The following is a 16,921-nucleotide window of genomic DNA, read 5'->3' on the forward strand; positions in this document are numbered from 1 at the left end:
TACATTTTCCTATATAATCAGAATATCATTATGACATCAAGAAAATAATGTCATAGTATCATCTAATATCTAATTCACATTCTAATTCCCTCCATTGGATCCCGCTTAAAGAAATAACTAGAAAACACCATGCAAGGTCACCTATGCTGTAGTCACTCACATGAGAATGGTTTTCTCTGAAACGCCCTTTGATATCCTCACCATTATGAGCAACTGCTATCTGTTAGCGGGTGTCTGTGCTCTTCCGATGAAAGTACAGAGCAAGACAAGCTTCAGAGGGAGAAAACCGTATGGCTGAGGCAAAGGCTACTATCTCCCTGCTGTATTTTAGGTTAAGGTGCCAGCCATCCTCGCACACGCGGTCCTCGGCTCAGACAGAATCTATGTGACGACTGGCCTTCACTGGGGTTATCATCTATGGAAAAAGGAAATCTGGTTTCGTTCACTAAAGATCAAAGAGTCTAAAAAACAGAACACTTACCGCCTCTCAGGGCTAATGACACCGGTTCCTGCAGAATTTACTGGCATTTTGACTGGGGTTGCCCTCAGGCACTGGTTTTTGACTATTAGAAAAACAACAAACACAAATCATATGCAGTTGACATACTGTGGTTTCAAAATTTCCATCAATAAAGCATGCATCACCTCATTCACTGACTCAGAAATTGGAATCACTTCGCCAGTGATGCTAAGGCTGTAATTCTAAATAAATGTTTCCATGTGATTTATAATAAAAACAAAATCATTCTGCTTTGCATGTGTGGCTCTTTTTCTACACTGCAAAACTGAGGCCATGCTTATGATTTTATTATAAATATCATATGACAGATCTAAGTAGATCACATAAATACAAATGTTGTCATTAATGATTCTCCTTCCTACAAATAAAAGTCAGTATCTATTTATACATGGACCCAATTTATGCCTTTGATTGATATAGTACTGAGAGGTGTTAATTCACGTCATAGCTCTATTCAACCTGTTCGGCAAAGGGAACAGTCCCCTGGGAACACTTGACTAAAGTTACCTAAAACGAGTGAGCTTTGGTTGTTTTTGAGTATTTGGTTATTTTGGTCCCCATTCCAGAATTTTGTGTTCTATTCTAGTGGGAATGTGTATCCCAGATAGTCTATGACAAATTTGCATTCGTAAATCTGGTTATCAGTGATTAGTTAACTTTTGTTTATAATCTAAAAGTTGTATCCCTTTAGAGATAATAACACTCACTTCATAATACGAGATATCAAGCTCTTAAAAAGAGATCAGAGGTTTGGTGTTGTTTATAACTATTCAGCACTACTCTCACTGGTTCTACCAGAACAAGAAAATCAGATCAATCAACACCTATCCAAACAGTTTTCAGCTTTGTGTACTGAGTGTACCCACGGCCACTCCTAGTTACCCTTCCACAAATTGTCACTGGCAGGATTATACAGGTTTCAGGAAAATGGAATGAATGTTTATGTCAGAGCTGACTCGGAGCAAAAGTAGAACACAAAGCGCCAGTGGAAGCTACCCATCAGGGCTTCCGGCACTTGCTCCCACAGGTGCCTCGTATGTTTAAAGAAAAACAGCCAATAACAGACTTTGACCAACATAATCTTCCTCACAGGAACAGGACTTGTACACTGATGGCACTTCAAGATTATAAATTCTCAACTATCCATATTTTAAAACCTTCAGAAACAGGTAAAAAGCAGGAAATATCAATAACAGAAGGGACTTATAAGCATCAAAGACTCTTCTTTGAAGAAGCTCTGCATGAGCCGAAGGCCCATCTTATCTCCCTGCCCAACCCCACTCACAAAGAATGTTGGACCTACATGAAGAGAAAGAGACCCCCCCCACACACACTAGGAAAAGGTGCAAGAGCAAATACTATTGAGGTCCTACTATGTGTAAATATTATCTCACTGAAACCTCGTAACAACCACAGGCAGATACACACACACACACTCACAAAATCACCACCATCATCACACCAAACTAGCCTCAAAATCTGGGGGAAGGTGCTGAGTTGATGAACTAGAAAAGGTGATTAACAGGGCTTCCAGCAAACACCCCGACGAAGTTTCTCACACCTGTACACACAAGAAGCAGACCCTGAGGCCGGCTCTCAGCCCCGCTGGCAAACTGGAGGCACAGTGACAGGGTGGTTGGGCAGCAGTTCACAGGGCAGTGCCTCAGGTTGGGTTCTTTAGGGTCTCAACATGACAAGACTAGGTCTCGATTGCTGGAAAAAGGCTAATAAGTTTAGATGTCATTTTAAAAAGTGACATAAACTGCCCTTGCTGGAGTGGCTAGTGGTCGGAGCACCAGCCTGCAAACCATAAAGGGTCGCGCCAGTCCAATTCCCAGTGTAAGGCACATGCCTGGGCTTCGGGCCAGGTCCCTGGTAGGGCGTGTGCGGACGCTACAACACTGATGTTTCTCTTCCTCTCCCTCCATCCCCGTCTCTAAAAATAAATGGATAAATCTTTTTTTTTTAAAGTGACACAGGTTAGATCATGGTAAATGGAATCCTATCAAGCATCAATGTGTTCATTCCTTCATTCAACAGATATGGTCCCCACTGTATAGCAGGCACTGGATGCCTACTTCGTGCCAGACAACGAATACAGCCCCTACGTACCATGCCAGGCTGCAATACACCCAGCAGACTCGGTCTCTGCTCTCCTGACACTACCTTGCCCCAGTGAGACCCGGTAATAGAAGACTGGGTTCTGTTCTAGGCACTGTTCTAAGAGGCTCATTAACAAAATAGAATAGTTTTAAGTGAGGCCAACAATCAAAACGCTCAGGTGTCATAAAGGAAACAGCTAAATAATTGGTGGTGACCAAGCTGAAGAGAGGAAACCAAGGGGAACGAGAGGTGCAATATCTGGACACAGGCACGAGGAAGGCATCGCAGTACACCTGTCTGCTGTTACGGGAGGCAGCACAGGGCAGAGCGGGATCAGACCCCAGAACTGGAGATCCAGATGGGTAAGCGTTCAGCAGAGACTTCACTTTAGTCATCACAGGTGGGGGCAAAGGGGCAAGCAAAATCTAAACCGGGATGACCTTGGGCAAGGCACTTGCCTCCTCCAAATCTCAGGTTCCTCAGCTGTGGAAAAGGCAGGTTGGTTAAATGAGCTTCAACTTGCCTTTCAGCTTTGATATTCTATGATCCTATGATTCAACTTTATATATATATAAAAGAGAACAGTTTATTATCATTTGAAAAAAATTAGGAGTTGACCAGTATGCTTTCATTTCAGCTAATGAAATAACATGATAAAAAAGCAGGCTGACTTCTCCTGGAAACTCCCGAGAGCCTTTCTGACCTGCACGGTAAAAAGAAGGGACTTTGAGGGTGTTTCAGCAAATACCTTTAGAGGGTGTAGTGTAATGATTTGGTGTAGTGAGTATTTCTCTTTTATGCTGGTTGTTATTAATCGGAGTCTTTGGCTCTGGAAGTACAAAGCACTCTTCATCCTTTACAGAGGACTTAGGAGTATATATATTCTCTTTGTTCTTTAATTTATTGGCAGATGCTCTGCATAAACCTGGAGTTAATGATTTAGATTCCAGACCATTTGATTCTGTCCGATGCTTGGCAAACTAGAAAAAAAAAGAAGTCACTGGATAAAGCACACTGAAGAAGAAGAAAAGTCAATTTCTTTACAACATGCTTTAATCACTTGCAAATTACCTTGTACCATTTTTACTAAAATGAAATACTATCAAGAGGATATTACTGGCAAGACCAAGAAATTTGAAAATGTGCATTACATTCTCTTCAGTACATGGAGATCACTTCAGTCTGTTCTGTTGACAGGTAATTTTCAACATACCTCAGGCCAGGTTTTTACACGAACGTGCCCAGGTCCGTAGACAATATTGAGACTGGCCACACATAAATCCCTAAAAATTGCTCCCCATACCCAGACTGCCATGGTTTGTCTCTTAGTATGTTATATGTAACCGAAAATAAGTTTAGTCAATAATTAGGGCAGAAAGACCATACTAAAATACTCTAACAGAAATGTTGGATAGGAAGTACTTTTTAGTCTTTTGAATTTATGGGTGAGCTGGCAAAATGCTAAAGAAAGTCCTCAGAGGCCAAATTTGAAGCAAGAGCAGGAATCCAGAAATGTCACCAAGGATGAGACTGCCCACCACCCTAAGGGCATCTCCCTACAAGCTGGGACACCCTGCAGCGTAGGTTTTAACACCACAGACGCCTTAGACCAACATAAGGTGGTAAACTGGATCCAAAGCTCCCGTGAAAAACCAGGAGAGGCTATAACTAAAACTGAAAAAGTGAATGAAATATAAATTTGCCCTGCAAGGAGTTGGCAAGAAAATGTGTCTATCTTGGCCTTAGCTCTGGAGAAGGAAAAAAAGTTTCCTTTAATAATTTGTAAGTAATCACAGGACAGTCTTCACATAGCTTGGCACCCAAATTCATACTACGTGCATGGTCCCCAAACTCACAGGCCTAGAATTTAACTTAAAGCTGTCCTGAGTTGGTTGTGTTTCAGGAGCATGGTAGAAGCAAATGCAACTCCTACCTAAAAGCTTCAATCCAACACAACCCAAGCGCTAAACCTCAACGTATTCCCGCAGAGACTTTTTTGTTAATAACTGGGAGGAACACGGAATGTCTGTTCTCCTGCTAGGACCACTAATGGTCATATTGGGTTGGCCAAAAAGTTAATTTAATATTTTTCTTTGAGACGGCTTAGCTGTCTTTAACTTCATTCTAAACAATTTTGTTTGACTGTATTGTGACAGATGTGGTATCAGTGTATATTTTTTAAAAATTTATCAAAATTGGGGGATTTATGTGTAGCCATTTTAATACTGAAGATGGAAGAAAATGCACAACATTTTCAGCATATTACACTTTATTATTTCAAGAGAGGTGAAAATGCAACTGAAACGTAAAGAAAAAAAGATTTGTGCAGAGTATGGAGATGCTGTGGCTGATTGAGCGTGTCAGAAGTGGTTTCAGAAGTTTTATGCTGGAGATTTCTCACCAGATGATGTTCCACGGTTGGGTGGACCAACTGCAGTTGACACTGATCACATTGAGACATTAACTGAGAACAGTCAACCTATCTCCTTGTACCACACAGGAGATAGCCGACATAAAACACCCAAATCAGTAACATTATTGGCAAAAATGAAAAATGTGTCTTTTATTTTACAGAAAAAACTAAATAGACTTTTTGACCAACCCAATAATAAAAAGAAAAAGCTATTAAAGGCATAAGAACTGGAAGAAACGTTAACTGTCATCCATAGATGATATAATTCTCTATATAAAGCACTCAAAAGGATATACAAGTTATAAGAATTAAAAAGAATTTAGGAAAGTTGTTGAATATAAAAGATCAAGACATAAAAATCAATTTCATATATACACACCAGTACCAGAGGGTTAGAAAAATGTGATTTGTAAGAACCTACCATTTCCAATAGTAAGGAAAAAAAAGGTACCTAGAAATAAATATAATAAAAGATACGTAGGACTTTTTTGTAGAAGTTTAGAAAACTTCATTAAACACAATTAACTAAAACCAAATAAATGAAGAGATGTTTAATGGACAGAAGATTTAAGGATCTAGATTGCAATTTTTCCCAATTTGAATCTTAAATTCAATGTAATTTCAACTTTTGAGTATGTGAAATGTGTCGAGATGATTCTAAAATGTATATGGGAATGCAAAGAAGCAAGAATAAGAGGAAACTGGCCTAAGAAGGAGTAAGTGAAAACTGGCCAACCAGATAGAAGAACTATTACAAAATTAAAGTAATTAAGATGTGTGGTATTGGCCTAGCTGGTATAGCTCAGTTGATTGAGCACAGGTCTGTGAACCAAAGGGTCACCGGTTTGATTCCCAGTCAGGGCACATGCCTGGGTTGTGGGCCAGGTCCCCAGTAGTGGGCACGTGAGAGGCAACCACACATTGATGTTTCTCTCCCTCTTTCTCCTTTCCCCTCTCTAAAAATAAATAAATAAATCTTAAAAAAAAAAAAAAAAAAGATGTGTGGTAATAGTACAAATAAACCAATAAAATAAAACACAGACCAGAAAAAGACACACTCACATGACAACTTGATACAGAAGCACAGAAGTACATTTGTAGATCAGCAGGGAAGGAGTGGACTTTTGAATGGTGCTGGTACAACTGATTACATGAGGGAAATATTAAAGCCTCAATCACATCATGCAGGAGAATACTGAATAGATTAGAGACTTAAATGTGGAAAAAGAGCTTTAAAACTTTTAGAAGCAAAGAAGACACAAAAATTATAAACCATAAAGGAAAATAACGACAACTTCAAATTCATCAAAATTAATGACATTAAAGTAAAATGACAAATTTAGACAGTATATCTGCAACACATAACCAAGAAGGAATGAGAATTGAGATTAAATTAAGAACTTTAATACAATAGGAAAAAAGAAACAATCCAATAGAAAAATGGGCAATGCAGGTGAAAAAGCATTTCACACACTAGGAAGCACCATTGGCCAATTAATATATGAGATGGTGTACAAGTCATCAGAAAAGACCAAATTAAAACCACAGTACACTCCCCAGATTAGAAAATACTAAATAGCCAAATATATCAAGCATTGATAAATGTGTGCAGCAATGGGAACACTTCTACTTGTGGCTGAAGTACAATATAATACTTTGGGGAAAAAAACCTGGCATTATCTGATAAGGTTGAAGATACTCATTCCACTCCCAAGTATATATATACACCCTATAGAACCCCCACATTTTCCTACCGGGGGCCTTGCTGTTCACAGGAGTCACCGCAGCAGGTTGTGGCTGCAATTTAGAAACTCAGCTTCTAAAAAATTCCCAACACTAAGTCTGTTTGCAAGGCTGGGCGCTGAACGCTGCTGTACCAGGGTGGACAGACTGCACAAAAGTGAGACATGTGGTGAACTCCTGCTTTCCTTCTGGAAGTCCAGAATTCCTATGATTGTGACGATCACACAGACAAAGGGTGCCTGAGAAACCAGCACCCAGGAGAAACGCTGAGAGCTGAGTCGCCAGCGGACTTCCCTGGGCGGGGACGGGCACACCGGCTCCTGCGCAGCACTGCTGGCGCAGGAGCGGACTCTGCAAGTTCCCGCAGCGCGGAGGAAATATAAACTACACACCCAAGAAGATCGACAAAGTCCAAGTAGGATGAAAAGATTTTCAGAAGAAGAGGAAAGCAGATCAGTTGCTGTTCTGAGCTGGCAGGGGGAGGGAGCTGACTACTAAGGGGCGTGAGGGAATTCAGGGGGCAACAGGACTGCTCTTGACTCTGGCGGTGGTTCCACGACTGTATGTGATTGTCGAAACAGTGAAATAGTGTAGTTAGCTATTTAACTACATGTAAATTACACCCCATTTTTTTTAAAAGAGAAGAGAAGGAAGCAGTAAAGTGCTCCAAAATACAATCTTGGCTTCCTTCAACTTGGAAATAAATGGCATCCCATTCATGAACAGTCCAACAGTCTCTCATTAATGCTTTCAATGGTTTAGGAATTCATTAAGTCTGCAAGCACATACTAGATCACTTGTTAGAGCTGAGATGTTTTTATAATTGATACAATCTATCCTGCTTTAAACGGTAATAAAATTAACCAACCTGTGGAGTTTGCGGAGTAGCCACACCTGTTGTTAAATTGTCTTCACACCATTCATAGTCTATTAATCCAGCCACAAAATTTCCATCACTTGTGGTCACATCTTCTAGACTCAGGTTCTTTGACTATTCAAAAACAGAAGCATCGTGATTCCATTTTTAAAACTGTACATTCCCAGCACAGGGCAAGGCCCTGGAAGCAGATGAGAAAGGATATATCAGGAGCTCACCACTCCATACGGAAAACAGGAAGTCGAAACATTTTAACTCAGATTATTAGAAGAGAGAATCTCTGACTCTCAAACAATATGTCTTGCAACATTCTATGTTTATGGCTTAGTTTATAATGATCAAATAACCACTGATGCCAGAAAACCCCTTTGCAAATCTATAAATAAATAGCTCTGACAAAGTAGAAGATGGAAGGGAAACAACTTTGAAATACAGGTTTCTTAGCTGTAAGAACATACACAGTAGTTAGGAATAAATTGGCCTTATGAAAGGTGTCCTGGGGACAAGATATTTGAAGTCCTATGCTAATAGTACCACCCAAGTCATTTATTTTCCTTCATTCTTCCTCTATAAACTAAGGTTATAGCAAATACACCCTAAATTCTAAGACAATGGAGCATAATTGGATTTTTTTATTTCTCCCTCTTTCCCTTTCCTTCAATACCTAGTTTTAACCTCACCAGGCAATTTTACTTCAATTGCTTACACCTCACCCCTTCTTTTCCAGTCCCACTGTCACTGTTCTAATTCAAGGACAAATCTCAGACCTGAACTATCCAAACAGACCATACAGTCTCTGCCACCAGTTTTTCCACCCTCTCAAACAGGAATGACAGCGTTCTCCAGGACTGCCAATTACCATCAACTAGACCCAGCTACACCAAGTGCTGGGCTGAGAAAAATACTCGAGCTAAGTCTAGGCTCAGAGGGAAAATGCTGTGTGAATGACAGTTGTCATGGGAACTACAGTAGAGAGTAACAGCACACACACTCATCCCCAAATGAACAATTCTATAGACCACTGGACGAATTACTTAAAATTATAGTCATGTCTTGCTCAAAAAGCCATTACCCAGACTATAGAGTCTAACCCCTCTGACACAGGACTTCAAGGTCCTCTATAATCTCTCACCCACCCCTCCAGTTCATGAGCTCCCTCTTCCACTCTCACTTTCCTCCCACTTGAACTCTTCATTTTAGCTAAACAGGTCTAGCCACTGACAACAGAATATATCTGTTTCAACTGACTCAATAACATGAACACTCACATAATTATTAGGGAAATGCTCATTAGATGGAAGTTAAGAATACCTTCCTAGCTCTTTTCCACTCAAAAGCACATGGACTGAGGGCAGGCCCACCAAGACAGAAGAAAATCCAATGGCTTAGGAAAACGTCTCAGACCTCTTAACTGAGGTTATCATGAATTTAAAACTTCAGCTGAAATTCATTCTAGGTATACAGGCATCTAATGCCTTTCTCAGATGACCTTGATCAAAAGCAAAGCTCATCATGTTTTTGAGTCCTGCTGTATCCAAAGGTGTTAGCTCGAGCCTGAGAGTTTAAAGGGTTTGGTGATGTGGGCAGGATGGCTGATGGGCCGACCATTAAGTCCATGGATGAAAGATCTGCCTGAGCATACATGGGGTATTCACTAGCCAACAAAACTCTCCAAGAACAGACTAGAAAACCGTAAGAATAAGATTATCAGCCCTGGCTGGTGTGGTTCAGTGGACTGAATGCTGGCCTGCAAACCAAAGGGTCGGTTCGGTTCCCAGTCAGGGCACATGCCTGGGTTGCAGGCCAGGTTCCCAGTGAGGGACGTGTGAGAGGCAACCACACATTGATGTTTCTGTCCCTCTCTTTATCACTCCCTTCTTCTCTTTCTAAAAATAAACAAGTAAAATCTTTATTAAAAAGATTACCTCACTTCAGAGATTTCTTCACAATAGACAACTAGCACTAACACTTTTCAGTTCTTAGTTTGGTCAAAGACCAACTGGGACAGGAAGACAGGAGACAAGTTGGTCAGGCCCACAACATCTGTGGCACACTGATGACAAGTGACAAAAAGAGCTAAATAAAGTGATAAAGGGAATTCAATCCAAGAGAGGCCTTTAACTTCTTCATAACAGAATTTTGGCATCTAAAGGAAAAAAAATCACTTTACCCACATCACCATTTAGGCTATTCTGGATTCCACAAAGAGGGCCAACCACCTCTCTGAGAATGCAGCTTCCTAGTGCTGTCATTCAAACTACAACCCAAATTAATCTGGGGGATTATATTACCAAGTTCCACACCCACTAGGAGAAGTATTTGGAAGGCAGAATTTTAAGCCATGGGAGATGCTAAGATTCAAACAGAAAACAGAGACTAATGTGAGCCCTGGTGCTTCCAAACACTGGGCTGGCCAAGGGTCTGTGTTGTTTTTTCCAGAAGATGGCTCTAGTAGTGCTTAGTTGTCTTTAACTTCATTCAGAATAATTCTGTTAGACTGTATTGTCGCAACTGTCATATCAGTGTACATTTTTTTAAAAACTTGTCAAAATTGGTGAATTTTTGTGTAGTCATTTTAATATTGAAGATGGAAGATACCACACAACATTTTCAGCATATCGTGTTTTACTATTTCAAGAAAGGTAAAAATGCAACTGAAATGCAAAAAAAAAATTGTGCAGTGTACGGAGAAGATGCTGTGATTGATCAAGCGTGTCAAAAGTGATTGGAGAAGTTTCATGCTGGAGATTTCTCACTGGGCCATGCTCCACAGCTGGGGACACCAGCTGAAGTGGACAGTGATCAAATCGAGTCATTGAGAACAACCAACATTATACTACACAAGAGACAGCCAACATACTCAAAATATCCAAGTCAATAGTTATTGGTGAAAATGAAAAATGTGTCTTTTATTTTATGGAAAAAACTAAACACACTTTTTGGCCAACCCTGCACATAAAACTTCTCTGCCATTCTAAATGTTCATGACAAAGGAAAAGGAGGCAGAGACTACAAAATAGAAAAAAATAATTTGGTTACAACTGACTCATACAAAGAATGAGTTGTCTGAGCTATTGCTACTGCTAAACAAAAACTTAAACCCTTAAAATAAATGAATATTAAAATAGCCATTGAAATATTTCACGTCCTATGAAGTATAATATGTCCTGTACTCACAGGTCCCATTCCCCCAAATTTTTTAAATTACTATAATTCAGTAGAGTACTGTGTTCTTTAAAAACACATGTACATAAATTATATAAATGAGCATATTAAAAATAGACCCTGAGGATAGAGTAAAATATAAACTATATTATCTATAGGCAGTAGGTTCATAGGTAAACTCTATTTTCCTTTAGCTTATCTGTGGCTTAAAATTTTTTCTACAACAATCAGAAATTGCTTTTGCAAAGAATAAGGGGAAGATTTTTTTAAAATGCCCTGCTAACATTTGAAATTTTAGAGTTCAAGTGTAGAATTTCCCATTTTCCCATCAAAAATATTTAGATCATAAAATACCCTGCCTCTGGCTCCTCAACACCAGCAAAGTTAACTTCCCCAGGGGTGCGCCCACGCACGAACGGGGCGGGTGCGTGGCAAAGCAGCAGGTGTTCACAAAAGGTTCTAACATCTACCTTGGCGTCTGTGAGCAGGGCGCCACTGGCCTGTCCGCAGGGAAGAGGAGGAAGCCTTAAACGCACTGGCTTTCCCCGAACCTTCTTGGCTAGAAGCAGAAGATAGGTAGCTGTCAGATGATCGTACTGCCACTGGAGGGAAAGAAAAGCAAGTTGTTTAGAAGATCAAAGTTGTTTTTTGAAATGATGTTCTATTTTAAATTAATGATTTTCTTGATGTAACAGACATTCAGAATTTTAAAAAACTTTTAGCTTTACAAGGCATATAGTGGAAAACAGTGATCCCTCCACCACACTCCCCACACCTCTTTCTACTCTCCCAGAAGAACCACTTTTATATACTTTGAGCTATTTTTCTGTAATTCTAAATTGTTTATACAGCTTTAATTTTTTTCTTCAGCCTCAGATATTACCTACAGATTATCCCACCGTGTAGAATTTAGCTCTACTACAATGCCTTCCTTCCCGCCACACATCTCCTTCCTGCATCCTTCCATTGTAATTTTGTAATTTTAGTAATCAGTATTTGTATTATTATTATTATGTAAATATATAGTATTCACAACTAAGTAAAGGTAATGTTCAAATATTTCATTAGTAAACCAACCAGTCAGAACAGAGGCCAAAAGAGGAGTAGGACCCTGGGGACCCCTGTCATGCTGATTCGATTATTGACCTTTTAATGATGGACTTGAGGTGGGACTGGAGGTAGGTGCCTAGTGCCTAAGGAGTAACAGGGCCACAGGGAGGGTACTCAGGGTAGTAGTTAGTTACCAATCACTATACAAATACTAGTATCTCATCTGGCTGGTGCAGCTCAGTGCATTGAACACGGGCCTGTGAACCAAAGGGTCACTGGTTCTGTTCCCAGTCAGGGTGTATGCCTGGGTTGCGGGCCAGGTCCCCAGTAGGGGGCATGAAAGAGGCAACCACACACTGATGTTTTTCTCCCTCTCTTTCTCCCTCCCTTCCCCTCTCTCTAAAAATAAATAAATAAAATCTTTAAACAAAAAACAAACAAATATTAGTACCTCACAACCAGTATGGCCACACTGGCTGAGTATCAGCCCTGCAGCTAAAAGACACGTGATGCTATCCTAGCATTTCCCCCTTTACAACTCAGTTTTTCCTGAAGTTAGAACTTTTAAAGGCAGTCACTCATCTTAACTCAACTCTGATGTCTGCATTCCACACTGCACTCTGGACTGGCTTCCTTCTCAGCCTGCAGCTCGACTACTAGGCTAGGGATTCCCTTTGCCTCTATCCTACAGCACATCCCCACTCCCTAGACCCTAACTATTCCTCTTTCTTAGTTTACTTTGTGCTAGTGGAACACACCCTCCAGCAACTTCCTGAGGGTGGATGAATGGGAGGCAAATTTTCTGAGAGCTTGCATGTCCGATAAATGACTGCATTCTATTCACACACTTGATTCTACTTTGGCTGAGTATAGAATTCTAGGTTGATAATAATTTTCAGTTTGGAAGGCATGGTTCCACAGTCTTTTCATTTCTAGTATAGCTACAAAAAACCTAAAGTCTTTCTGATGCCCAGGACTTTGTGTATGACCATTTGGTTTTTGTTCCTAAAACCTTTGGGATTTTCTCCTTTTCCCCAGTTGTCTGAAATTTCACTCTAACAGGCCTTTGTGCAGCTCTGTCTTCATCTGTTCTGGTAAGCCCTGGTCAGGCCCCTTTGTTCTTAGAAACTCGGTTCTGGAATATTTCTACAATGGTTTCTTTCCCTCCTCCTTCTGTTTTATCTTCTTGAAACTTACATTATTTGCACGTAGGACCTTTCCTATCCCCTCTATTCTGTTTGTGCATCATTTCGTCTTTAGGTTTTACTTTTGAAAGATTTCACATTAACTCATTTTCAAACATTTCTACTGAGCTTTTCATTTCTGAGGTCATATTTTAAATTTTCAAGAGCTATCTCTTGAAACCGTTCCTTTTTAGTCATCTTATTCCTATTTCAAGATAGGAATAGCTTCTCTTATCTCTGAGAATATTAATTATCATTTCTTAGCCATTTTCCCCCACTTCCTGTTATCTGTTTTTTTCTGAATATTGTTACTTTTTCTTCCTTCTCCCTACCAACCCCATGCCATTTGTTTTGACCTCTGGCTTTCATGTTAGAGGCTTTCCTCAAATATCTGGTGATCTTTGGCTATCTGTCTCTATTTAAAAGTGAAGAATTATAATAACACAGCTAATTAAAGGCTCTATGGGTAGTCTGGGGCTGCTTATCATCTTGGGGACTTTTCTCTAAGGCGGCGATTTTCAACCGGTGTGTGGCAAGAATTTTCAAAACTTGCCATGCCTGATTACTTAGTCAGGGCACTGACCCCTTTTCCCTTAGATTGTCAAATTAAAAAGTGACAACAGCCAACACGACAATAGTTGTCTGGTGAGAATGAATCAAAATTACACTCATTTTCTGTCAGATTGGCAAAAAAATATATTTTTGGTGTGCCACAGAATTTTAGTAATTAGTTTATGTGTGCCATGAGATGGAGAAGGTTGAAAGCCACTACTGTCAGGTAAACAGGCAGGAAGCCTGAACTCTCAACCACTGCTAGGGTAGGTTTTTCCTTCTGGCTTTCCTCTAAAGATGAATCTTCGAATATTTTCCCCGCCCCCACGGCAAGCAGGATAAACTCCTAGTTCCAGCATTCTCACAGCTGAACAGTGAAGGGGGTTAGAGGCAGTGGTTCACTGTTCAACATGAGGACTGTGTGTGCCCCTGTATCCTTTCCACACGCTCACCACCCCACCCGGGCTGGGCCTGGTACACGAGTGCCTCTCGTTCTATGCCTCCAATCTTCTGCCGCAGTCGAGAAGAGGTGGCTGTCCTGATGCCCGAGGTAGAGAAAGGGACCTCGGGGTCTAACTGCCTCTAATACAGACTTTCAACTCATCTTCCCTGTTCCCACCCTGCTCACATCCCTGATTTCAGAGCTTCCCAGCACCGCTGACTGCTGGGCCTTGCTGGAGCTCTAGCGCTCCAATCGGTTTGCTTCTTGGCCTTTCCCACTGCAGGCCCTTGGGCTTTCAGCTTCCTCCAGAACACTACGTCAGCTACCACTCACCCACTTTATAAATTCCAAACTTTTAGTGACATTACTCTTGTCTCCTCTTTTATTCTCTTCATTGTGAATTTTTTGCCCTTTACCCCTCTGTTATTTTAGTGAGGTTTTAGGAAGTGTTGAATGCAAGTGTATCTGTTCAATCCACTGTGTTTAACTGAAAATTTCTAAATAATGTGCTCATAAGACTATGGACTCTCTCTGCCCTACAAAAGTGTTACATTTTAATAATATTGAATGATATTTAAATGCTAAGTGTCTCCTCACTAAGTACATTAACCAAAGAGGTTTACTACCAATTTTGCTTTTGTTTATAAATTTTATCAGTTCATATTTTAGATGGCCACAACCACAGTGTATGCTTTGAAATTTATACCATGGATCCACCCATCTAGTGGGAGAAGTATAAATTGTAATAAATTATCACAGAATGCTTCCTTTAATCCAGACGGGGCCAGGGGGGAAGGCAGAAAAGGTTTCAGGGGAAAGGTACTTGGGAACTGAGTAGAAACTAAGTCATTCAGTTTCCAAAAATCAAAGCAGGCAGATAGAAATGAGGAAGTAGAAATGAGGAAGTTCCAAAGGCATCTGCAGCAGGTGCAAAGTATGCTAAAGAAAGCTCAGCCAGACATCCCAGGCCAGACAGCCTGAGTCCCTGAAATAGTCACTTTACCCCCCACGAGTAGCTGGACTTGAGGCAGAGGCTTGGAGAGAGGGGATAAAACAGAAACGAGGAAGTCCTGGGAGGCTGAGCTGACATTGACATTTACCAACATCCTGACTTCTGGAAACGGTCTTGTAATAGCATAGTAATACTTAAAACCACAGCCGGGCCTGCACACTTTGATCCTAAACAATCTATAGTACACTTTAGCATTATTATAATCTGATTGTAATAAATTAGCACTGTGGTTTCTACCCCTGAAATGAGCAATCAGAAAGAACTATGGGTAATCATGTGCATCATAGCAGAAAAATTATATAACTTCTAACGCATGCACAGTAAAAAGTAGATTAAGAATAGGGAATTAAAAGCCTTATAAAATTACAATCCCTCAGACAACAAGGGGCATTTCTACATTCAAGGGATTGGCTTGCTTCTACATTCTGTGGAGTGTACTGTCCTTAATAAAGCTTGTTTACTTCCCTTGTCCAATTCTTTGTTCATGATCACCAACGACCTGGTTATCTGTGCACACCTGTGACAAAAATACATTAAGGATTTTTTTTTCACCTCCCACATCTACAGTCTCATCTACAATAGCCAGCTTTTTTAAAAAGATGCCATAGCCTTTGCTGGTGCAGCTCAGTGGATTGAGCATGGGCCTTTGAACCAAAGGGTTGCTGGTTCAATTCCCAGTCAGGGCACATGCCTGGGGTGCAGGCCAGGTCCCCAGTAGCAGGTGTGTGAGAAGCAACCACACATTGATGCTTCTCTCCCTCTCTTTCTCCTTCCCTTCCCCTCTCTCTAAAAATAAATAAATAAAATCTAAAAGAAAGTACCATAAAGTAATTACAGTTAATGGCTAAGAAACAAGCTGCCACTTGCTTATCAACAATGGCAGGACCCGGGCACTGCACACAACCCCTGGGCAGTGCTACGGTTTTACGTGCAGTTTCCCAAGCACGCCTAGGAGTCTGACAACAGCCTCTCAGCTCTCTTTCTCCCTGCACTAAAAAACCCCATCATTTTTGTAACTTCTTTGCCCTAGCCGCTGCATACTACTCATTATGATAAGATGTACAGGGGAGTCCTGTGCTGAATAACAGGTATATCAACACATTAGTTACGCTTTCAGGTGATGTCAATCTACAAGTCTAACACAACCAATGTCTCCCTTATCTTTTAGACAGTTCCCTCTTTTGAAAGTCAAATGTCTGAAAGTAAAGCAATAGGTTCACTGTTATAAAAAAGCTACCACTTCTAGGAAACTAAAAACATTTTAAATCCCCTGATTTTTCAGGCAGGCCAAATATTAAAGAACTGCCCAGGCAGCTGGGCTGAGGAGAGGCGGCTATGGGTATGGAGGGTTGGAGAAACCCTTCCCCTGACCGGCTCCCAAGGCCCCCAATCTGTAAACGCCCACTGCCAGAACACATGGGCATTTTCACTGCAGGGATAGGTAAAGGGATGTCTTGGTCTGAAGAGGTTCTCAGTGAAGTGCCCCTACCACATGACTGGCAGCTCCCACAATCCAGAGCCAATCATAGCTGAAAGAACAGGGGAAAGTAAGGAAAACCATGAGGCGGAAGCTCTAGCGCCATGGTTGGGAATCTCAAGAGGGCTGCAAAGAGATAGCTCAAAATGAAACTCTAACTTCTGTGTATAAAAAGCAGTTTAAGAGTGCTCATGTACAATGTAAAAGTGGGCGTTCTATCAGTTGAATGTTTGGGAATAATATTCTTTCTCGCTTCTTGTGCAAAGATCAGCAGCACCGTATCGGAATGGAACACACGAAACTGATCTCTCTCTGTCCTAACTCCCCCACAAGTAAAAGCAAAGCTCCCAGGATGCCAGAAAAATAAGATAAAAAAAATAAGC

General features: G+C 40.8%; 1 protein-coding gene across 5 annotated transcripts in view; it reads right to left on the minus strand.

Moving 5' to 3' along the window:
* The window catches only part of MELK (maternal embryonic leucine zipper kinase), a 78,585-nt gene that overhangs the window by 8,491 nt on the left and 53,173 nt on the right, over window positions 1–16,921 (minus strand). For all 5 annotated transcript variants that reach the window (XM_037144535.2, XM_037144536.2, XM_037144532.2 and 2 more), the window contains 4 exons: window positions 11,292–11,423; window positions 7,648–7,770; window positions 3,372–3,603; window positions 482–563 (listed from right to left, as the gene is read on the minus strand). In XM_037144535.2, the coding sequence (XP_037000430.2) occupies window positions 482–563; window positions 3,372–3,603; window positions 7,648–7,770; window positions 11,292–11,423 (569 nt within the window). The remainder of the gene's footprint in view (window positions 1–481; window positions 564–3,371; window positions 3,604–7,647; window positions 7,771–11,291; window positions 11,424–16,921) is intronic.

Source organism: Artibeus jamaicensis, unplaced genomic scaffold (genome assembly GCF_021234435.1).
Source record: "Artibeus jamaicensis isolate MK-2021 breed Jamaican fruit bat unplaced genomic scaffold, CSHL_Jam_final scaffold_1964, whole genome shotgun sequence".
Lineage (NCBI taxonomy): Eukaryota > Metazoa > Chordata > Mammalia > Chiroptera > Phyllostomidae > Artibeus > Artibeus jamaicensis.